General features: G+C 42.6%; 1 protein-coding gene across 1 annotated transcript in view; it reads right to left on the bottom strand.

The window, feature by feature from the left end:
• Positions 1–1,924: 1,924 nt before the first annotated feature.
• The window catches only part of LOC126106664 (uncharacterized), a 205,609-nt gene continuing 182,471 nt past the window's right edge, over positions 1,925–25,062 (bottom strand). Inside the window, exon 8 of the mRNA XM_049913029.1 lies at positions 1,925–2,601. Within this exon, the coding sequence (XP_049768986.1) occupies positions 2,013–2,601 (589 nt within the window). The 3' untranslated portion in view covers positions 1,925–2,012. The remainder of the gene's footprint in view (positions 2,602–25,062) is intronic.

Here is a 25,062-nt window from a genome sequence, read left to right as displayed (position 1 = left end):
TTGTGAGAAATCAGTACCCAGAACAACCACCTCTGGCCGTAATAATGGCCTTGATACACCTGGGCATTGACTCAAATAGAGCTTGGATGGCGTGTACAGGTACAGCTGCCCATGCAACTTCAGCACGATACCATAGTTCATCAAGAGTAGTGAAAGGCGTGTTGTGACGAGCCAGTTGCTCGTCCACCATTGACCAGAGGTTTTCACTTGGTGAGAGATCTGGAGAATGTGCTGGCCAGGGCAGCAGTCGAACATTTTCTGAATGCAGAAAGGCCCGTACGGGACCTGAAACATGCGGTCGTGCATTATCCTGCTGAAATGTAGGGTTTCGCAGGGATCGAATGAAGGGTAGAGCCACCGGTAGTAACACATCTGAAATGTAACGTCCACTGTTCAAAGTGTCATTAATGCGAACAAGAGGTGACCGAGACGTGTAACCAATGGCACCGCATACCATCACGCCGGGTGATACGCTAGTATGGCGATGACGAATACACGCTTCCAATGTGCGTTCACAGCAATGTCGCGAAACACCGATGCGACCATCATGATGCTGTAAACAGAACCTGGATTCATCCGAAAAAATGACGTTTTGCCATTCGCGCACCCAGGTTCGTCGATGAGTACACCATCGCAGGCGCTCCTGTCTGTGATGCAGCGTCAAGGGTAACCGCAGACATGGTCTCCGAGCTGATAGTCCATGCTGCTGCAAACGTTGACGAACTGTTCGTGCAGATGGTTGTTGTCTCGCATACGTCCTCATCTGTTGACGCAGGGATCGAGACGTGGTTGTACAATCCGTCACAGCCATGCAGATAAGATGCCTGTCATCTCGACTGCTAGTGATACGAGGCCGTTGGTATCCAGCACGGCGTTCCGTATTACCCTCCTGAACCCACTGATTCCATATGCTGCTAACAGTCATTGGATCTCGACCAACGCGAGCAGCAATGTCGCTATATGATAAACCGCAGTCACAATAGGCTACAATTCCTACAATTCAACCTTTATCAAAGTCGAAAACGTGATGGTACGCATTTCTCCTCCTTACACGAGGCATCACAACAACGTTTCACCAGGAAACGCAGGTCAACTGCTGTTTGTGTATGAGAAATCGGTTGGAAACTTTCCTCATGTCAGCAAGTTGTAGGTGTCGCCACCGGCGGCAACCTTGTGTGAATGCTCTGAAAAGCTAATCAAATGGTTCAAATGGCTCTGAGCACTATGGGACTTAACATCCACGGTCATCAGTCCCCTAGAACTTAGAACTACGTAAACCTAACTAACCTAAGGACATCACACAACACCCAGTCATCACGAGGCAGAGAAAATCCCTGACCCCGCCGGGAATCGAACCCGGGAACCCGGGCGTGGGAAGCGAGAACGCTACCGCACGACCACGAGCTGCGGACAAAAGCTAATCATTTGCGTATCACAGCACCTTCTTCCTGTCGGTTAAATTTCGCGTCTGTAGCTTGTCATCTTCGTGGTGTAGCAATTTTAATGGCCAGTAGTGTACTATTTCAAAAGTATTTAATGTGTAGCTGCACTTTAATAAATCCTGTTCTTAATATCGTCTTTCTTACTCATTTTTAGAGTGTAATAAACTAATAATCTAACAGAGAGATTATTAAATGCGGTACTTATGAGAATTTCTTGACTGAATTGCTTCTAAGTTTCAGGATAGCACTTGTTCTTAGGTCCGCTACTAGAGTGTACCTTGGAACATGTTTTCGGTTTGAGAAACCTTAACTTTCGTAAGTATTTCTTATAATATAATAAAAAACATGCACCACGTCAAAAACGAATGGCGTCACTTAAAATTCGTATAAAAGATCTACTAAACGACTTTTACGTGTCTGGCGAGACGTGAAAACCTGGGAAATGTACCTCAGTACATGGGTACAAAGGACAGATTGCGTGATTAACATTTTCATATCATTTATTTGAAAAATACTGAAAAACATGTAAGGAAGCTCCTTTCATTTGAGTCCACAGATGTCTGTCGGTCATCAGCTTAACAGATCGATAAGCTGCTGGTGGCTGTTCTCCCTGGCGAGGTCCAGCGGCGTTTTCCCGTTTCCGTTTCTGGCCCCCTTGTCGGCCCCTGCTTCCAGCAGCGTACTTGCCATCTCTGCATGGCCATTCCGCGCCGCGAAGTGCAGTGGAGTCCAGCCGTACCGGTTCTTCGCACTGTGGTAGGAGGAGTGCGCCAGCAGCAGCCGCACCAGAGCCAGGTGGCCGTGCTCTGCTGCCAGCAGGAGCGGCGTGCTCCGAATGTCGTTCCTGGCGTTGGCGTCTGCCCCGGCCTCGAGCAGCTGCCGTGCCACGGCCGCGTGGCCCTCCCTCGCAGCCCAGTGCAGGGGCGTGGCCTGGAAGACGCCGTCCCTGGCGTCGACCTCCGCTCCGGCCCTCAGGAGACACCTCGCAACCGCCACGTGGCCCTTCTCTGCTGCCCAGATCAGGGCAGTTTTCCTGAAATTGTCGTCGTCCCTCGCCTCCAAATCTGCACCAGCTGCCAGCAAACTCTGCAGCTCGCTGACTGCCCCCTCCTTAGCTGCCTGGATCAGCCTCCTCCCCTTCACCTCTGCAGGGAGGCTCCTGTGCAGAAAAGGTAAGTTCTAAAATTTTTGTCGAAATGCACACTTATAGAGGAAACTACAATAGTTACGAAACCAGACCTGTCCAGTGACAACTAAATACAATTTTCCGTATTTCTAGTTTTCACGAAAGCTTTTGACACCGTTCCTCACACGCGACTTCTAAGCGGAGTTATTGAACGCAGTTTTCCGAAATTCCTTCACCAGGGAAGACGAATATTCCAGAATTTGAAACACGAACAGCTACTTGCATGAGTTTCTTAGAAGTAGATACCTTAGGGATTGCGAAGAAACTCTAATCGCTTGATAAGGGCAAGTCTTCAGGTCAAGATTTTATACCGATTAGGTTCGTTTCAGATTACGCTGATACAATAGCTTAGCAATCATATATAACCGCTCGCTCACCGATAGATCTCTACCTACAGATTGGAAAATTGTGCAGGTCGCACCAGTGTTTAAGAAGGGTAGTAGGAGTAATCCATCGAACTACAGACCTATATCAGTAGAGTTTTGCAGCACATACTGTATTCAAACATTATGAATCACCTCGAAGGGAACGATCTATTGATACGTAATCAGCATGGTTTCAGAAAGCATCGTTCTTGTGCAATGCAGCTAGCTCTTTATTCGCACGAAGTAATGGCCGCTATCGACAGGGGATCTCAAGTTGATTCCGTCTTTCTAGATTTCCGGAAAGCTTTTGACACCGTTGCTCACAAGCGACTTCTAATCAAGCTGCAGGCCTATGGGGTATCCTCTCAGTTGTGCGACTGGATTCATGATTTCCTGTCAGGAAGTTCGCAGTTCGTAGTAATAGACGGCAAATCATCGAGTAAAACTGAAGTGATATCAGGTGTTCCCCAGGGAAGCGTCCTGGGACCTCTGCCGTTCCTGATCTATGTAAATGACCTGGGTGACAATCTGAGCAGTTCTCTTAGGTTGTTCGCAGATGATACTGTAATTTACCGTCTAGTAAGGTCATCCAAAGACCAGTATCAGTTGCAAAGCGATTTAGAAAAGATTGCTGTATGGTATGGCAGGTGGCAGTTGACGCTAAATAACGAAAAGTGTGAGGTGATCCACATGAGTTCCAAAAGAAATCCGTTGGAATTCGATTACTCGATAAATAGTACAATTCTCAAGGCTGTCAATTCAACTAAGTACCTGGGTGTTAAAATTACCAACAAATTCAGTTGGAAAGACCACATAGATAATATTGTGGGGAAGGCGAGCCAAAGGTTGCGTTTCATTGGCAGGACACTTAGAAGATGCAACAAGTCCACTAAAGAAACAGCTTACACTACACTCGTTCGTCCTCTGTTAGCATATTGCTGCGCGGTTGGGATCCTTACTAGGTGGGATTGACGGAGGACATCGAAAGGGCACAAAAAAGGGCAGCTCGTTTTGTATTATCACGTAATAGAGGAGAGAATGTGGCAGATATGAGACGCGAGTTGTGATGGAAGTCATTAAAGCAAAGACGTTTTCGTCGCGGCAAGATCTATTTACGAAGTTTCAGTCACCAACTTTCTCTTCTGAATGCGAAAATATTTTGTTGAGCCCAACCTACATAGGTAGGAATGTTCATCAAAATAAAATAAGAGAAATCAGAGCTCGAACAGAAAGGTTTAGATGTTCGTTTTTCCCGCGCGCTGTTCGGGAGTGGAGAGATAGTATGAATGTGGTTCGATGAACCCTCTGCCAAGCACTTAAATGTGAATTGCAGAGTAGACATGTAGATGTAGATGTACATGAACTGTGTCCGTATGTTAACTTACAGATGTACAGTTACATCGACTGCTCAAAATCTTCATCCACTCTCTATAAACAACTTCTGCCTTCCATCTCTCAGGACGTTTAGTCATCATATTTTCTTGTATTGATCCTCAAGAATGAGTTTCTTGACCTCAGAATGCTGCTGTTAAGCAGTCATGGACCCAAACTGAGAGAGATTTTTCGTGCAGCTAATGATATTCTGCCAGTTTGTAGCAAACCTATTCATACTTCCAACTGTGAGATTCAAGACTAATCTCATCTCCAGGTGTTAGAAAACAGCTTCCTGTCATGGTAGAAATAAATTTAAGTCTTCTTTTTTTTTTTTTTTTTTTTTGCAAATTTCTCAATACAGCCTCAGCAGAGAGAGAAAGCTAATGTTTAACAGGAAATAAATGTAATCGAAGCAACGACTAATTGAATTCCCTTACCCAGACACAAAAACACACTTGCATGCATGCACACACACACACACACACACACACACACACACACACACACACACACGCACGCACACGCGCACACACACACACATACACACACACACACTCACACACCACACACACAAACGCACGCACGCACCCACATACACACAGTTTTCAACTTTAGTTCTTGTGGCTGCAATGTGTCTAAAGACAACAGCATCCTGCAATTTATGAGGATAAATTTATATATCATACATCCTTCTAGACTACCATTCGACATAAAACTCCAAATAAATCTTTGCTTCGTGAACACACTATAGACATTGCACTACCCACGTGTATTCTGAGGAACACACCATCCCATTTATATGTGACTGCCTCACTACAATGAGTCAAAGCCACAGTACCCACAATTATGGTACTACAAACTGCGTGGTCCATGTCATTGGGAGTAATACAGGGTGATTCAAAAAGAATACCACAACTTTAAAAATGTGTATTTAATGAAAGAAACATAATATAACCTTCTGTTATACATCATTACAAAGAGTATTTAAAAGGTTTTTTTTCACTCAAAAACAAGTTCAGAGATGTTCAATATGGCCCCCTCCAGACACTCGAGCAATATCAACCCGATACTCCAACTCGTTCCACACTCTCTGTAGCATATCATGCGTAACAGTTTGGATAGCTGCTGTTATTTCTCGTTTCAAATCATCAATGGTGGCTGGGAGAGGTGGCCGAAACACCATATCCTTAACATACCCCCATAAGAAAAAATCGCAGGGGGTAAGATAAGGGCTTCTTGGAGGCCAGTGGTGAAGTGCTCTGTCACGGGCTGCCTGGCGGCCGATCCATCGCCTCGGGTAGTTGACGTTCAGGTAGTTACGGACAGATAAGTGCCAATGTGGTGGCGCTCCATCCTACTGAAATATGAATTGTTGTGCTTCTTGTTCGAGCTGAGGGAACAGCCAATTCTCTAACATCTCCAGATACTTGCTGGATGCGTGCTACATTTTCATCACTCGTTCTCGGCCGTCCAGAACTTTTCCCTTTGCACAAACACCCATTCTCTGTAAACTGTTTATACCAACGTTTAATACACCACCTATCAGGAGGTTTAACACCATACTTCGTTCGAAATGCACGCTGAACAACTGTCGTCGATTCACTTCTGCCGTACTCAATAACACAAAAAGCTTTCTGTTGAGCGGTCACCATTTTAGCATCAACTGACGCTGACGCCTAGTCAACAGCGCCTCAAGCGAACAAATGTACAACTAAATGAAACTTTATAGCTCCCTTAATTCGCCGACAGATAGTGTTTAGCTCTGCCTTTTGTCGTTGCAGAGTTTTAAATTCCTAAAGTTGTGGTATTCTTTTTGAATCACCCTGTATTTTGTAGATCTTTATAACCTACGCCAACTACAAATAATTTCTCTGTATTATTCTGCCAAGTGAGATATTACAGCAGACAAATTCAATATCCGCCCATCAATTGAATATTCACTTTCTTTTTCTACAAGTATTTTAAGTGCATGTGGATGCTAATGTCGCTGTTTCAACTGAAAACCATACAGTCCGTATACTCAAATGGATCGTGGTGTCCTGATAACTGTGCGAAATACTTTTCGATGTTCTTCATCAAATATGAAGACATAAAATGTGTTATGATTATGGTGGCCGACAGCCTGGATGTCAGTTTCACCACCATGTTCTTTTAATTGTTGAGACCCAGTTGGATGTGATGCGCCATTGCGTGCATCTGGTGTGTGCACCTGTTCACCCTGACCAGCGAAATGGAGTACTGATAACGCTACTTAGCTTTAAAACACACAGAGCGCTTACAGATGGCAAAGTCACATCCGCAGAATCAAAAAATTATGCAAAAACGAGTCAGGCCGTAAGCTTTGGAACCAGACACATTGGTATACAGCCAGCAAGATGGTTCACCTACATCCGGCAGGTTCGAATCCTGCCTCGGGCATGAATGTGTGATGTCTTCAGGTTTTCTTTTTTGGTCATCAGTCTACTGACTGGTTTGATGCGGCCCGCCACGAATTCCTTTGCTGTGCCAACCTCTTCATCTCAGAGTAGCGCTTGCAGCCTACGTCCTCAATTATTTGCTTGACGTATTCCAATCTCTGTCTTCCTCTACAGTTTTTGCCCTCTACAGCTCCCTCTAGTACCATGGAAGTCATTCCCTCATGTCTTAGCAGATGTCCTATCATCCTGTCCCTTCTCCTTATCAGTGTTTTCCACATATTCCTTTCCTCTCCGATTCTGCGTAGAACCTCCTCATTCCTTACCTTATCAGTCAAACCTAATTTTCAACATTAGTCTATAGCACCACATCTCAAATGCTTCGATTCTCTTCTCTTCCGGTTTTCCCACAGTCCATGTTTCACTACCATACAATGCTGTACTCCAGACGTACATCGTCAGAAATTTCTTCCTCAAATTAAGGCCGGTATTTGATATTAGTAGACTTCTCTTGGCCAGAAATGCCTTTTTTGCCATAGCGAGTCTGCTTTTGATGTCCTCCTTGCTCCGTCCGTCATTGGTTATTTTACTGCCTAGGTAGCAGAATTCCTTAACTTCACTGACTTCGTGACCATCAATCCTGATGTTAAGTTTCTCGCTGTTCTCATTTCTACTACTTCTCATTACCTTCGTCTTTCTCCGATTTACTCTCAAACCATACTGTGTACTCATTAGACTGTTCATTCCGTTCAGCAGATCATTTAATTCTTCTTCACTTTCACTCAGGATAGCAATGTCATCAGCGAATCGTATCATTGATATCCTTTCACCTTGTATTTTAATTCCACTCCTGAACCTTTCTTTTATTTCCATCATTGCTTCCTCGATGTACAGATTGAAGAGTAGGGGCGAAAGGCTACAGCCTTGTCTTACACCCTTCTTAATACGAGCACTTCGTTCTTGATCGTCCACTCTTATTATTCCCTCTTGGTTGTTGTACATATTGTATATGAGCCGTCTCCCCCTATAGCTTACCCCTACTTTTTTCAGAAGCTTGCACCATTTTATATTGTCGAATGCTTTTTCCAGGTCGACAAATCCTATGAAAGTGTCTTGATTTTTCTTTAGCCTTGCTTCCATTATTAGCCGTAGCGTCAGAATTGCCTCTCTCATCCCTTTACTTTTCCTAAAGTCAAACTGATCGTCACCTAGCGCATTCTCAATTTTCTTTTCCATTCTTCTGTACATTATTCTTGTAATCAGTTTCGATGCATGAGCTGTTAAGCTGATTGTGCGATAATTCTCGCACTTGTCAGCTCTTGCCGTCTTCAGAATTGTGTGGATGATGCTTTTCCGAAAGTCAGATGGTATGTCGCCAGACTCATATATTCTACACACCAACGTGAATAGTCGTTTTGTTGCCGCTTCCCCCAATAATTTTAGAAATTCTGATGGAATATTATCTATCCCTTCTGCCTTATTTGACCGTAAGTCCTCGAAAGCTCTTTTAAATTCCGATTCTAATACAGGGTCCCCTATCTTTTATAAATCGACTCCTGTTTCTTCTTCTATCACATCAGACAAATCTTCACCCTCATAGAGGCTTTCAATGTATTCTTTCCACCTATCTGCTCTCTCCTCTGCATTTAACAGTGGAATTCCCGTTGCACTCTTAATGTTACCACCGTTGCTTTTAATGTCACCAAAGGTTGTTTTGACTTCCCTGTATGCTGAGTCTGTCTTTCCGACGGTCATATCTTTTTCGATGTCTTCACATTTTTCCTGCAGCCATTTGGTCTTAGCTTCCCTGCACTTCCTATTTATTTCATTCCTCAGCGACTTGTATTTCTGTATTCCTGATTTTCCCGAAACATGTTTGTACTTCCTCCTTTCATCAATCAACTGAAGTATTTCTTCTGTTACCCATGGTTTCTTCGCAGCTACCTTCTTTGTACCTATGTTTTCCTTCCCAACTTCTGTGATGGCCCTTTTTAGAGATGTCCATTCCTCTTCAACTGTACTGCCTACTGCGCTATTCCTTATTGCTGTATCTACAGCGTTAGAGAACTTCAAACGTATCTCGTCATTCCTTAGTACTTCCGTATCCCACTTCTTTGCGTATTGATTCTTCCTGACTAATGTCTTGAACTTCAGCCTACTCTTCATCACTACTATATTGTGATCTGAGTCTATATCTGCTCCTGGGTACGCCTTACAATCCAGTATCTGATTTCGGAATCTCTGTCTGACCATGATGTAATCTAATTGAAATCTTCCCGTATCTCCCGGCCTTTTCCAAGTATACCTCCTCCTCTTGTGATTCTTGAACAGGGTATTCGCTATTTCTAGCTGAAACATGTTACAGAACTCAATTAGTCTTTCTCCTCTTTCATTCCTTGTCCCAAGCCCATATTCTCCTGTAAATTTTTCTTCTACTCCTTCCCCTACAACTGCATTCCAGTCGCCCATGACTATTAGATTTTCGTCCCCCTTTACATACTGCATTACCCTTTCAATATCCTCATACACTTTCTCTATCTGTTCATCTTCAGCTTGCGACGTCGGCATGTATACCTGAACTATCGCTGTCGGCGTTGGTCTGCTGTCGATTCTGATTAGAACAACCTAGTCACTGAACTGTTCACAGTAACACACTCTCTGCCCTACCTTCCTATTCATAACGAATCCTACACCTGTTATACCATTTTCTGCTGCTTTTGATATTACCCGATACTCATCTGACCAGAAATCCTTGTCTTCCTTCCACTTCACTTCACTGACCCCTACTATATCTAGATTGAGCCTTTGCATTTCCCTTTTCAGATTTTCTAGTTTCCCTACCACGTTCAAGCTACTGACATTCCACGCCCCGACTCGTAGAACGTTATCCTTTCTTCTTCTTCTTCTTCTTCGTTTCACCCAACTTTGGGGTACGTTGAATCAATCACTTCTGTGTGTTCTGTGCCTTTCTTTTCGCCCAGTACTGTTTCATTCTTTCTGATCTTGCTTTTCTTTCCTCATCAGAGATGACAATCGTTCTTTTCTTTCTATTTTGGAGCTGGAATCCCTCTTTTCTGTCTTTGCTTATCATTTTTGCGGTCCTGTCTGTGAGCATTTTTTCTGTGATGTGTAGTTCTCTTAGGTCTTTCTCTGTTTGGATAAACCAATTTGGTTTGGATTTTTTATTCCTGAAGTAGTCAAACATTCTTTTTGTAAGTCTATTTGGGTTCATTCTGAGAATGTGCCCATAAAACTCAATTCTTCTTTTCCTCATTGTATCCGAAAGTTTTTCTGTGGTTTTGTAGAGTGTTTCATTTTTGGTATGAATTAGTTTGTCGTTATGAAATTTGGGGCCTAAAATTTTTCTCAATATTTTTCTTTCTTTGATCTCTAGCTTTTCAATTGGGCCATGGTTAGTGATAGATAATGTCTCAGCTGCATATAGTGCTTCTGGTTTAATGACAGTGTTGTAATGTTTTATTTTTGAATTCCATGAGAGGGACTTTTTATTATAAGTATTTTTAGTAAGTTGAAAGGTTAGTTCAACTTCGTTTCTTCTTAATTCTATTGCTTTTTTCTCAAGGGCGTCCCAGCTAATCCATTCACCAAGATATTTGAATTCTTTAACAATTTCGATCTTTTGGTCTCTTACTTTAAGATATTTCATTGGCTTTTTTATATTTGTGATTATTTTGGTTTTTTCAAAAGAAATTTTAAGGCCTATTTTCTCTGCTTGTTTCTGTAATTCGAGGATCTGTTCTTTGGCTTCTTCCCATGTTTCAGCTAGTAGGGCCATATCATCTGCAAATGCTAGGCAATTAACCTTGATGCCTTTGTTTTTTGTTCCTAGTCGGATTCCACTATTGATTTTCTTGTTCCATTCTCTTACTATTTTTTCTAGGGCACAGTTAAATAACAATGGAGAGAGTCCATCACCTTGTCGTACTCCAGTTTTTATCTCAAATAGGTCTGAGAGTTCTCCCATAAATTTAATTTTGGAGTATGTGTTGGTGATGGTTTCTCTAATTAGGTTTGTAGTTTTATTGTCTAGGTTCAATTCTTTTAATATGGAGATTAGAGATTCCCTGTCTATGGAGTCGTACGCCTTTTGAAAGTCAATGAATGTGATGACATACGCTTTTGCTCTCGATTTTTGGTAGGCCATAAGATTTTTGAGGTTTAGAATTTGTTCTGGGCAGGATCTTCCCTTTCTGAAGCCTGCCTGGTATTCTCCAAGTTGACAGTCTAGCTGGGGTTCTGCTCTGTTCAAAAGGACTTGAGACAGTATTTTGTATGTTACGTCAAGGAGCGAAATCCCTCTGTAATTGTTGGGGTCTGTTCTGGATCCCCTCTTATGAATTGGGTGAATGAGGGCCATCTTCCATTCATCCGGAATTCTTTCTGTTTTCCATATTTCATCAAATACGTTTTGGAGAGATTCTATGGCATTTCTATTGACATTTTTCCACAGTTCAGCTGTAATTTGGTTCTCTCCCGAAGCCTTATAGTTTTTGAGATTCAAAATGATTGATTGTAGTTCCTCGACGGTGGGTGGTTCTGAGTTAGGACTTGTTGAAGTTGAGTTGCTGAAATCCATTTTTTCAATTGGTTCTTTACAGTTGAGAAGGTTTCTGAAATATTCCCTCAAAATTTTGCAATTATCCCTGTTGTTGTGTGCAATATTACCATTTTTATCTTGTAATTGGAGTGTCGGTGGGCTGTACTTGGTTATTTTTTGTTTAAAAGTTCTGTAAAAGCTCCTAGTCTTGTTTTTGTTGAAGTCTTCGTTGATCTGCAAAAGGAGTTGATCTTCTTGTGCTTTTTTAATTCTTTTGAGGTTTTTACTCACTAGTTTTCTTACACTCAGGAAATTTTGCCTATTATATTCAGTTTTCTGAGATTGCATCTGTTGCCATGCTTCCTTTCTTTGCTCAATAAGTTTGTCACATTCCTCTGTCCACCATGCGTGTTTTTTGATTTTGGTTATAGGTGCTATTTGTTCAGCTTTGGTTAGTAGGCTTTCCTTCATTTGATCCCAATTTTGGTTCCTTATATCTTGAGTCGCGAGGGGAAACTCCTTCGAATTCATTATCTTTTCTGGATCGTATCTTCTGCTTTTGGGTTTACTGTTTCTATCTTTCCTTTTGGGGATAATTTTGAGTTTTATTTTAGAAAGATAGTGATCAGAATCCAAGTTTGCTCCTCTGAGTACTTTGACATTTTGTATTTCTGTATGGTGTTTCCATTTTATCGCCACATGATCAAGTTGAAATTCACCCAAGTGTGGGTTTGGTGAGGTCCATGTCTTCTGTTTTCTGGGTAGTCTCTTAAAGGCTGTGGATTTCAGGATCAAGCCATGCGCTTGGCAGAGTTCTACTAATCTGACTCCATTTTGGTTAGTTCTATTGTGCGCTGGGTAGTTTCCAACAATATTTTTGTATTTCTTCTCTTTTCCTACTTGAGCATTGAAGTCCCCCGTAAGTATGATGTTGTGTTTGTCTGGGATCTTTTGCACCGCGTCATCTAGTTGTTCCCAAAAACGTTCCACCTTTTCCTTATTTTTCCTATTGTCTTCATTTATGGGGGCATGTGCATTCACAATTGTGTATACTCTATTAGCAGATTTAAAAGTGAGTGTGGAGAGTCTTTCCGATTGTGATTGAAAGCTGATAATGGAGTCTAAAATACTTTTATCTATTATAAAGCCCGTTCCGAGGTGGGGTGTGTTTTTCATTATTCTTTTGCCTACCTTTCCTTTGTATATTCTGAAACCTCCGGAATCAAAATTGTTTTCATCTATGTATCGAGTTTCTTGTAGTGATGTTATGAGTATTCTATGATGTTTGAGGGTATCTGTAAGATGTTTTAATTTTCCTGTTTTTAAAAGAGAGTTTACATTGAAAGTAGCTATGTAACTTGTTTTTTTACATTTCAATTTGCTTGATGTCTTATCATGTCCCGATTCATCTCTGTGCAATGCTGCAGACTCCCCAGAATCCGATAGTCTGCTTGCGCACCTTGGTGCGGTGGATTGTCCACCTGGGGTAATTTGTTTCACATTACACTCTTCCATGATTGATAGTATTATGTAAGGGGTGACTCTTCGAGCCACAAATTTACAACCACGGTTGTTAGCCCTGGAGGTTTTTCCCAGTTATGGATTTCGTTGATTATTCAATCTTTTTCTCATGGTGACCTCCCCCTTGGCAGTCCCCTCCCGGAGATCCGAATGGGGGACTATTCCGAAATCTTTTGCCAATGGAGAGATCATCATGACACTTCTTCAATTACAGGCCACGTGTCCTGTGGATACACGTTACCTGTCTTTAATGCAGTGGTTTCCATTGCCTTCTGCATCCTCATGTCGTTGATCATTGCTGATTCTTCCGCCTTTAGGGGCAATTTCCCACCCCTAGGACAAGAGAGTGCCCTGAACCTCTATCCGCTCCTCCGCCCTCTTGGACAAGGCCGTTGGCAGAATGAGGCTGACTTCTTATGCCGGAAGTCTTATTTATCAAAATTTAGACAGTGGCAGGGATCGAACCCGGGACCGAAGACGTTTTGATTATGAATCAAAGACGCTACCCCTAGACCACGGGTAGCTCCCGAGACCACGGGTCTTTAGGTTAGTTAGGTTTAAGTAGTTCTATGTTCTAGGGGACTGATGACCTCAAAAGGTATGTCCCAAAGTGCTCAGAGCCATTTGAACCATTTTGGTTCACCTACAGATGTGGTCTACCGCTACTGATATTGTACTTCGAATCAGGATTAAGATATTTTGCCTGGCCTACCACGTTCCCTTATTACTACTCTGCTTTTTCTGGGCCTTCCCTTTAATTAACAAGTGGTCACCTCATCATCACTTCCAGAACGAAAAATCCCTTGCAGCACTTCTACAGACGTTCTCAAAGAAAGTTTACGCTCATTTAGAAAAATCGTATGCATGCTTCAGTTTCTCGAAGGTTTTGGCTGTTAAAAGATGTACAGCTCTGCACTGTGCAACTCTGTACTGTTGAAGCACCCACCAACAGTGGGAGGGAATTCAGTTTACACGTGTGAGGTTACTGGGAATGGCAGAAGCGTCAACTTGTGTGGGTGTGCCTCCCGCTACACTCAGGTAGGCTGACAGGACATGGCACAACAGGTAGTTTGGTGAGTAATTTTCCTGGCACTAATGGACAGTTTGTGGACCTGATGAAAAATCGCTCATATCAAAGCATGACTGCCATGGCATAAAATTTCTTAGCTTTTTTTAAAAAAAAATTTCCTCAAATACCACATACAAATGTCTTCCGTAATCACAATGTTTCAGTCCAAAATATTCTAGTGTTATCGTGGGTTGCTAAGCCATATTTAAATTACTGTGTTTCGAAATGTTAACAAGAGACAATTGAATGTTATCATTTAGTCAGAAAACTAAGGACATTACTTGGACAATACTTGGAAGTATTTTTTACTACATGGTTCCAGAAATTTTTTTCATTTGTAATTTTTATCTTACATTTTTTTCCTCTCTCTCTCTCTCGCTCTCTCTCTCTCTCTCTACTGGTGAAAATTACTATAACAATGTTTTATAAGATATTAGGTGGCAGAACAATAAGCTAATATAAACACGCTGTTCAGATATAATGACTAGCTTTAAGAAACAGTACATTACATAAGCAATAATTAGGTGAAATGAATATAATATACTGAAGAAAATGAATGACTCAATTACAGTGAAATCAATGAAGATACACTGGATTCAAATCATGTCAGTGCAAACCAGGCAGATATGTTGAACCTGGGATGTAATGCTGTGGACCTTTGGCGACAGTTTAAAATTTGTGCCAGACCTTGGACGAGAATCGAGGTTTTTTTGCTCATTGTGAGCACTCATCTTAAACGTTCTTTTCTAATCTCTCACTTTGAGAGATAATTAAAAGGATCCATTTATTCCTCAAAACAGGAGTTTCTTTGACCTTCCTATCCCAATAAAATAGTTGTCCAGTGTGAGAGTGATTCGTCCAATTCAGTTGAAGGATTTTCTCCAACTCTGTGCTTGTCTATGTTCCTCTAGTGTTGAAAGCTATTTTTGTCCCACTATCCAGCTCAGCCTACGACAAGGTACTGCAGTCACTGTAGCTGGGGACCTCCTAGAATCTGTATAATGTCTCCGATACAGACCAGACCAAAAAATATGTTCTCCCCATTGGCTTGGATTTTTGTGGTCGGCATGGGATTGCTTATATTGTCCCTTGCCAGTGGCATCCATGTAATATGGTTAGTATAAATCAGTTGTGATTTGTCAGGCCTACATTCACTGAAAATTCTTTCCTAGGGGATTCCAACAAAATGAAAAGATACGAAATAGGACTGAAGTCAGAAGCCTTGATTTGTGGTTTAAAATTCCCTTATTGCAGTTCTCTGTCGTAATACATTTCAAACACTGGACCAGGACCGAGTCTCCAAGCTGCCACCCTCATGTGTGTACACAATGTCCCACAACGCTGACAGAGTACAGCATGGCCGAGCGGCTCTGTAACACCTCTGCTTCCGTCAGTGACATCCTTCGAGCTCAGTGGCTAACGTAGGGGCCAGCATCCCCAGTACTGCGGCAGCCGTGACCCACTGCAGAAGCACTCTGGCCACTGCGCTAGTACTCGAGAGCTCGGCGGGCACGAGCTGGTGGCATCACTGCGTCTCGTGTCTCAGGACACGTTTCCGAGATGCGAGGTCGAACTGAGGACCTGTGCGGCATTTCAGACGTCACTCCAAGTGATTGCCCTACAGTGATGCTGTTGTGGAACCAACGCAACAATGTTTCAAGTGCAAAAGTTGTTGGGTATTTATAAGTTCACGATCCACACCAGCTGGGGTTTTGCTATGTTCTTGTGGTTCCCACATTAAACACTTCCACACATGAAACTTCCTGGCAGATTAAAACTGTGTGCCGGACCGAGACTCGAACTCGAGACCTCTGCCTTTCGCGGGCAAGTGCTCTACCAACTGAGCTACCCAAGCACGACTCGCGCCACGTCCTCACAGCTTTACTCCCGCCAGTACCTCGTCTCCTACCTTCCAAACCTTACAGAAGCTCTCCTTTCTTTCAGGAGTACTAGTCCTGCATGCTTCGCAGGAGAGCTTCTGTAAAGTTTGGAAGGTAGGAGACGAGGTACTGGCGGCAGTAAAGCTGTGAGGACGGGGCGTGAGTCGTGCTTGGGTAGCTGGTAGAGCACTTGCCCGCGAAAGGCAAAGGTCCCGAGTTCGAGTCTCCGTCCGATACACAGTTTTAATCTGCCAGGAAATTTCATATCAGCGCACACACCGCTGCAGAGTGAAAATCTCATTACTTCCACACTTGCTGGTATGGAAACACTTGTGTCTCACTCTGCTTAGCTGCTCCTGTGCTGGCCGTTTCCAGAGCTAACCTGGCGGCTGGCGAGAGATGTTTGGTTTGTGGGGCGCTCAACTGCGTGGTTATCAGCGCCCGTACAATTTCCCAACCTTTGCTCAGTCCAATTTCGCCACTTTCTTGGATGATGATGAAATGATGAGGACAACACAAACACCCAGTCATCTCGAGGCAGGTGAAAATCCCTGACCCCGCCGGGAATCGAACCCGGGACCCCGTGCTCGGGAAGCGAGAACGCTACCGCGAGACCACGAGCGGCGGACGACGCGAGCTGGCGGGCTGGCGGGCTCGCCTCGCAGTAAGCGACGGCTGCCATGTTTCGCAAGGCGTAACATCTGCTCTGACCTCTGGCTGCCTCGGCTGCCATCTCCTTCCTACGTTGCACATTTCTGGCGCTGCGCTAAATAAATTTATATGTAGGGTTCTGCTTTCTTCCAGTGTCTTCAGTGACGTTAAGCGCCATTGCTTGACCTACAGAGCCTCCGACTGTCAGCAGTACTCATGTGGCCTGGAGCGTTGTGGCACTGAAGGCGGTCCTGAAGCTGTTGCCACGTCTTACAAACTGATACAACACTGCTGGCGTTCTTCTAGGAAATGTGGTGGTCAGTTGAACAGCTGCTGCTAATAATTTATTTTAATGACGATATATGCTTTCATAAAGACTGTCAATCTGTGTTTACAATAATCACATATAATTTATATTTTTTTGGTTATATCATGACAATATCCTTCAGTGTAGAAAATACTGATATCTCATAAACAATACCATGTAAGTTTCCGCAACGCACTACTTATAGTTTACATAAATGTCTGGCGAACCTCTAACTATTTACAATATCCCTAATTTTGTAGACTTTTGAAGATGACAAACTGATTTGTCAAAACTGATAAGGTAAGATAAAAATATTTGTGCAACTGTTGGCTGAATTTTATTCTGAAATACACAGTATATTACTGTTGCTGAAACAGTAACAGCTACGAATAAAATAATAAAGGCTACTATTAAGGCATTATCACAGATTTTGCTCAAAAATACCAGTCTAGATTGCACATTACTGCACTATTCACAATGACCAGTTTCGGCTTACTGCCATCACTAGATCTGTTACGCTATAGAAAAAAACACTATTGTAACAATAACAGGCCAAGTTTACACAAAATCTAAGAGAACATAAAAAGCATAAGATGGCTGACTGTCATTACATACCATTAGGAGTATTCTGATACATATACATATATGGATATGGTATAAGTTCTTTCGGACATGTCCGAATGAACAGATACCATTGATGACCAGCAGCCGTCTAGATCTAAATTAGAATTATATATTAATACCTTCAGCTGCTGACGGGCGTTGATACAAATGCAGTGTGTGGACATATAAGGTGAGAATGTGGGTCTCGCGGGAGGCGTGCGCGAGATAGTCTCTGCATTCGCACTGTCGTCTGTGCCTTTGGCAGCTGAGATAGGTCTGCCATGTATGGAGGATATCCCGGGTTCGAGTCCCGGTCGGGACACACATTTTTATCTGTCCCCGTTCATATATATCAACGCCCGTCAGCAGCTCAAGGTATTAATATGTAATTCTATTCTGATGCAGGTCTCAACATGACAATTTGGGCTCACAGGTAAAGGAGCAAGTGCTGTCGATACCCTGACGTCATCCTTACTTACACGAATATGAACTGTAGCTGGTAAAGGGTGCTAGCACTGAGGTACATAAGTGACCAGCATCAAAGATGCAATAGATACGATTATAATATTCATAGTTATTAATTCCAGCTCTCATACCACACTTAGACTTCTGGCAGTTAAGCAATGGCTGGATTCAAACAGGAGACGAAAGACATTTAATTACTAGTCGGAGATGCTAAGACTAGAGCACAGCTAACAGCACATGTCATAGGAAAGGTAAAAAATCTAGAAAGGGGGATGCAAAGAGTCAATTTGGATGTAGTGGTGGTTCAGTGAAGTGAACTGGAGAGAAGATACGGATTTCTGGTCAAAAGAGTACAGAGTACATCAACATCAGCCAAAAATAATATGAGTAGGACCTGTTATGACCAGGAAAGTAGGACAGGGAGCAAGTTGCCGTGAACAGTTCAGGGACATGGTTGTTCACGATTCCACAACAAACCAGTGCTGCCAACAATAGCTCACATGCACATGCCGACATCGCAAGTAGAAGATGAAGAGATGAGAACCAGTATGAGGGTATTGAACAGGTACTTCAGGATGTAAAAGGAGAAGAGAATTTACTAATCATGGGGGATTGGAATGTGGTTGTAGGAGAAGGAATAGAAACGAGAGACGAGAAGGGCTAATTGGGTTTAGTTCTGTTCGGGGATCACTAGAGGAGGAGGTACACCGGAAAAAGACCTGGAGTCATGGATTGAATCCAGTTGGATTACATCGTCCTCAGACAAAGATTTCGAAATCAAATATTTGATTATAAGGGGTATCTAGAGCAGATATAAACTCAGATCAGAATTTAGTAATGATGATGAGTAGACTCTAGTTCAGGAGAAGCATCCAGAAGCACCAGTGTAGAAGAAAGTGGGATATTGAAGTACTGAGAAATGAGGAGATGAGTTTGAAGTTCGCTAAGGGCGTCGATACTGTGATAAGAAATACCAGAATAGTCAGCGTACCTGAAGAGGAGGGGACATCTATAAATAAAAGATCGTCACAGATGTAGGACAGATAAACATTGGTACAAGGTAGGTAAATGTGAAGAAACCTTCGGTAACAGAGAAAATACTTCAACTGATCAATGAAAGATGGAAGCACAAAAATGTTAAGGGAAAAACAGGAATACAGCAATATAAATCACTTATGAATTAAGTAAACAGTAAGTGTAGGGAAGTCAATGCTTAATGGCTGCATGGAAAATGTGAAGAAATCGATAAAGAATTGCTCATTGGAAGAACTGACTCAGCATACAAGCAAGTAAAATTAAACTTCAATGAAACTCAAAGCAAAGGTGGTAACAACAAGAGTGCAACAGGGATTCCACTTTAAATGCAGAAGAGCGAGCTGAGGGGTGTAAAAGCACACTGAAGGTCTCTACGAGAAGGGTGACTTGTCTGACAGTGTGATAGAAGAAGAAACAGGAGTCAGAATTCAAAAGAGCTGGAAAACGTGAGACCATATAAGGTAGAAGGGGTACATAGATTTCTAAAATCATTGGGGGAAGTGGCAACAAAAGGACTACTTTCATCAGCGAGGTGAATGTACAAGACTGGTGATATACTGTCTGCTTTCGGAAAAATATCATCCACATAATTCCAAAGATTACAATGGTCGATAAGTGAATGCACAATCAGCTTAAATGCTCGTACATTCAAGGAGCTGATGCGAATAATATACAGAAGAATGGAAAAGAAAGTTGAAGATCTGTTAGATGGAAATCAGTTGGTCCTCAGGAAAGGTAAAGAAACCAGAGAGGTGGTTCTAATGTCGCATTTGATAACGGAAGCAAGACTAAAGGAAAATGGAGACACCATCGTAGGATTTGTGGACCTAGAAAATGTGCTCAGCAATGTAAAGTGGCGCGAGATGTTCGATATTCTGAGGAACATTGGAATAGGTTACAGGAAAATATGGGTAAAATACCGTATAAGACTGGAAAATCAAAACAAAATGTTGGGGTTAAATAGGGTGTAAGACAGGGATGCAGCCTTTCATTACCACTGTTCAATCTACATATAAAAGAAGCAATGTCAAACGTGAAGGAAAGGTTGACAGCTGGATTAAAATTCAGGGCGAAAGGATACAAACGAAACGACAGCATTCGTCGATGACATTTCTGTCTTCAGCGAAAGTGAATACGAATTACAGGATATGTCAAATGAAATGAACAGTCTAATGAGTATAGAATGTGGACTGAGAGTAAAACAGGAAAGGACCAGAGCAATGAGAAGCAGCAGAAAAGAGTAGTGAGAAACTTAACATCTAGTCTGGTGATCACGGCACAGGTGAAGTTAAGGAATTATGCCACTTCGGAAGCAAAATAACCGACGACAGATGAAGCGAGGAGGACGTAAGAAAAAGACTAGTAGGTGGACCGATAAGATAAGGAACGAGGAGGTTCTCCGTAGAATCGGTGAAGAAAGGAACGTACAGAAAACACTCGAAAGGAGAAGGAAATATGCAGAGACATGAGGGAAGAGCCACCATGGACCCTGAGGGAGCTGTAGAGGATATAGCCTTTGACTGGGACTGGAATACATCCAATACATAACTGAGGCCGTCAGGTGCAAGTGCTGAAAGGACTGGTGCAGGAGAGAGGTTCACAGTGGGCTGCACCAAACCAGTCAGAAGACTGATCACTCAAAAAGAAAAGCCATTAATTAAATCATTTCCAGATTAAAACTGAAGACACTGCAAGAGAAGCGACAATATTTCCAAGAGAAAATTGTGGACTCACTAATGTAACAGACATGTGGATTGAAATAGAAACTACAGGCCTATAAACAAATTCACTGATGAAATAGTAGTAGATGCTCGAAATTCTATGGCCACATCTGCCGAATGCACAACACTAGATTAACAAAAGAACTACTGAATATAATAAACTCGGAGAGGTGAAATTCACTTATTTAGAAGAAGTGAAGTAGGACTTTAAAAAAATTACAACCACATACAATACCGTCAGGAAAGGCAAAATCTCTGGAATCCTTGCTGAAAATCGTACATTTGCAGGGACAACTAAAAAAGTAATTGGAAAACAGTGGGCCGAGGAACGTAAGAAAATATGCGGTAGATTCAGGAAGAGATGTTAGATGAAGAAGAAGAAAGTAAGCTGTCACACCAGACTAACCAGATTATATGCGCTCTTTAACTGGGCAGAGTCAAACGGAGACCTTTTCGTAAGGCGAAAGTGTATGTCTAGCAGCAAAACGTAATCTACAACATGTAAAAGCAAAATCCGTCGATACTCCAAGAATGAAACGTGTTGAAAAGATACAAAATCAGCTAACTGCCGCAGCACCACCAGAACATACCATCCCTCACACAGCACGCTCGAAAAGTCCTCTAAATGCACTCTTGACCGCCGAGACTTTTAATTAAACTTTTCCTTCAACACGGCATCATGTTCTTTTCGCATTGTCAGACTATCTTTCCTGTCAGCAGAGACATGCTGATAGATTTGCTACTAGTTCATTCGATGAACACTCAACTATTACTGATTTTCTTTCTTTTCTCAAATACAGTATTGAGAACATTTCGAAAACTGGTATTTCAAGCTGAATGAATGATGATTCTATTGCAGTCAACGTACATTTTGCATAAGGTCAATAAGGTTGAAATTAGAGCTCTTACAGAAGCTTACAGACAGTCGCTTTTACGTCGTTCTATTTGCTTGTGGAACAGATAATGAACTTACTAGTAGTGGTTCATGGTATCCCCTGCCATGCATCATACGGTGACTTTCAGGGTATATATGCACACATAGATGTAGATGTGTACCACTTTTACACGTTTTATTGTCATTTTAAGTATGGATTTTGTTGTTACACGTCGTATTGTACATTTAAGACACTCTAGCCACGTGGAAAGTATTTTAATTAATAACTGTAAGTATTCTGTTTTAACCTATGCTTGTCATCTAAACTACCTCAGTGAAAATGCCCTCTGCCAACTACAGCTCTTTTTTGTGTAAGTACAGGATGCTCTCAGGTCATTGCTAGCTACTGCTCACATACTTGCATATACAAGTTGTGTAATGTTGATACTGATATGAGAGTACTCATAATACACTCCTGGAAATGGAAACAAGAACACATTGACACCGGTGTTTCAGACCCACCATACTTGCTCCCGACACTGCGAGAGGGCTGTACAAGCAATGATCACACGCACGGCACAGCAGACACACCAGGAACCGCGGTGTTGGCCGTCGAATGGCGCTAGCTGCGCAGCATTTGTGCACCGCCGCCGTCAGTGTCAGCCAGTTTGCCGTGGCATACGGAGCTCCATCGCAGTCTTTAACTCTGGTAGCATGCCGCGACAGCGTGGACGTGAACCGTATGTGCAGTTGACGGACTTTGAGCGAGGGCGTATAGTGGGCATGCGGGAGGTCGGGTGGACGTACCGCCGAATTGCTCAACACGTGGGGCGTGAGGTCTCCACAGTACATCGATGTTGTCGCCAGTGGTCGGCGGAAGGTGCACGTGCCCGTCGACCTGGGACCGGACCGCAGCGACGCACGGATGCACGCCAAGACCGTAGGATCCTACGCAGTGCCGTAGGGGACCGCACCGCCACTTCCCAGCAAATTAGGGACACTGTTGCTCCTGGGGTATCGGCGAGGACCATTCGCAACCGTCTCCATGAAGCTGGGCTACGGTCCCGCACACCGTTAGGCCGTCTTCCGCTCACGCCCCAACATTGTGCAGCCCGCCTCCAGTGGTGTCGCGACAGGCGTGAATGGAGGGACGAATGGAGACGTGTCGTCTTCAGCGATGAGAGTCGCTTCTGCCTTGGTGCCAATGATGGTCGTATGCGTGTTTGGCGCCGTGCAGGTGAGTGCCACAATCAGTACTGCATACGACCGAGGCACACAGGGCCAACACCCGGCATCATGGTGTGGGGAGCGATCTCCTACACTGGCCGTACACCACTGGTGATCGTCGAGGGGACACTGAATAGTGCACGGTACATCCAGACCGTCATCGAACCCATCGTTCTACTATTCCTAGACCGGCAAGGGAACTTGCTGTTCCAACAGGACAATGCACGTCCGCATGTATCCCGTGCCACCCAACGTGCTCTAGAAGGTGTAAGTCAACTACCCTGGCCAGCAAGATCTCCGGATCTGTCCCCCATTGAGCATGTTTGGGACTGGATGAAGCGTCGTCTCACGCGGTCTGCACGTCGAGACGTCCAGCACGAACGCTGGTCCAACTGAGGCGCCAGGTGGAAATGGCATGGCAAGCCGTTCCACAGGACTACATCCAGCATCTCTACGATCGTCTCCATGGGAGAATAGCAGCCTGCATTGCTGCGAAAAGTGGATATACACTGTACTAGTGCCGACATTGTGCATGCTCTGTTGCCTGTGTCTATGTGCCTGTGGTTCTGCCAGTGTGATCATGTGATGTATCTGACCCCAGGAATGTGTCAATAAAGTTTCCCCTTCCTGGGACAATGAATTCACGGTGTTCTTATTTCAATTTCCAGGAGTGTACAATGTTACGGCTTTCAGCCTTCATACCCTTTTACATATTCTATGATTTTTCTATAAACTTAACTCTCTGCCAACATATCATATTGTTCCATTACTATTTCTTTTCCTATTTTGTAACTGGTCTAATTACGGCAGTCAGACGAAATAAGCAACTGTGAATTTATGAATGAAGTGTCAAATATGATTGCAGACTTGTTTACAGGCTTAACATCTTCAACTGAGTACCAAAAATTATCGTGTCATAATCCTTGATCGCTTCAAGTTTATTATTCAAGTTTATTATACTCCGAGTTAACTGAAACGATGTTTTCCAGACTGGCAACTATAGAAGTCCCAACAGTACAGTCCCCGTAGTTACATTAAGATTTTCATGTTTACGGTAGTTCCATTAGCCAGAAAATTCTTATAGTCAACTTTCTCACGTGTCACTTTGATATATGTTAATTTTTTTTTGTATTTTTTTGCAAATCTTCCTTGTAGTTGATCAGAAGACTGATTTCATGAGGATATTCCTTACATATTATCTTCACAATGAAAACCCTAGAGTGCTTGTAATGTTTACGGATGTGGTTTCATATCACTTACATGTAACAGCCCCGTCGAATCAGATTTTTTACTGATAACGATGTCGTAAGTTTTCGTTGACATTGGTACTGGATACCTCATCCATACGATGTTGTGTATAACATTTGCCATCTGTTCATTACATCCCACTTTGCTCACTGTCCTAATACAGAAACGGTTTTAACACAATCATACACTTTGTCTAAGTCCACGATCATTGTGGCTAGTTATGATCGACACACTGAGTGAGACATAATATATATCTTTATATTCTGCCAGTATATCTAACTGTAGTTATCAAGGAGTACATTATGTTTCATAAGGAGTTTTAGTTTGCCATTTAATAATCATGCTAAAATTTGTAAGTGGTATTAAGTAATATCGTCAATCTATAATATTACACTTTATAAGTCACGGCACTGATTTACACTTTACTGTATCTCCAAATAACACTTATTTTTCCACACATGTCTCCTACATTGCATACTGTCTCTATTTAATTTAATTGTTTTGTATTTCTTGTAAGAAAATTGTACCTAACTCCGCTGTGTAAAGATAGTCTTTGAGAGTTTGTACCTTTACCCATGACTGTAAACAGTTTACGTTTAAAGTAGTTGGTTTTAGTTTTCCATGCCCTATGATATTTTATACAAGACTTTTTTGTCATTCTCAAAACTGTCTACTGCTAATCACAGAGGCAAGTCTTCACTTTCTTCACCCTTCCACCGCTATTCTTATTAGTGCCATGCCTACATGTTGTTGCTCAGTACACATTCTGCATTCCAACCAGGTTTACCTATTCTCTTTGTGGAAAACATTTTTTCTCCTTTTTTTAAAGTCCTGTCTTAGTTCATTTTAGCTTCTTCCTTTATTTCCCCTTGCAACTGATTCTTTATTGCATTCACCAAATGTGATGGCACAGTGGTTAGCACACTGGGCGATAGTTCTAGTTGCCATTCACCATTGAGATTTAGGTTTTTCCAGTATTTCCCCAAATCGCAATGGGAAAATACCTGCATGTTTCCTTTGAACACGGTGTGGCTGATTTCTTTTGCCATACTTTCCCCAATCTACGACTCTGCTCTGTTTCTAATGAGTGCATTGATGGTGGTATATAAAACAAATTTCCTT

This window comes from Schistocerca cancellata, chromosome 10 (genome assembly GCF_023864275.1).
Source record: "Schistocerca cancellata isolate TAMUIC-IGC-003103 chromosome 10, iqSchCanc2.1, whole genome shotgun sequence".
NCBI classification, from domain to species: Eukaryota; Metazoa; Arthropoda; class Insecta; order Orthoptera; family Acrididae; genus Schistocerca; species Schistocerca cancellata.
This window is presented reverse-complemented; position numbering and strand designations above follow the sequence as displayed.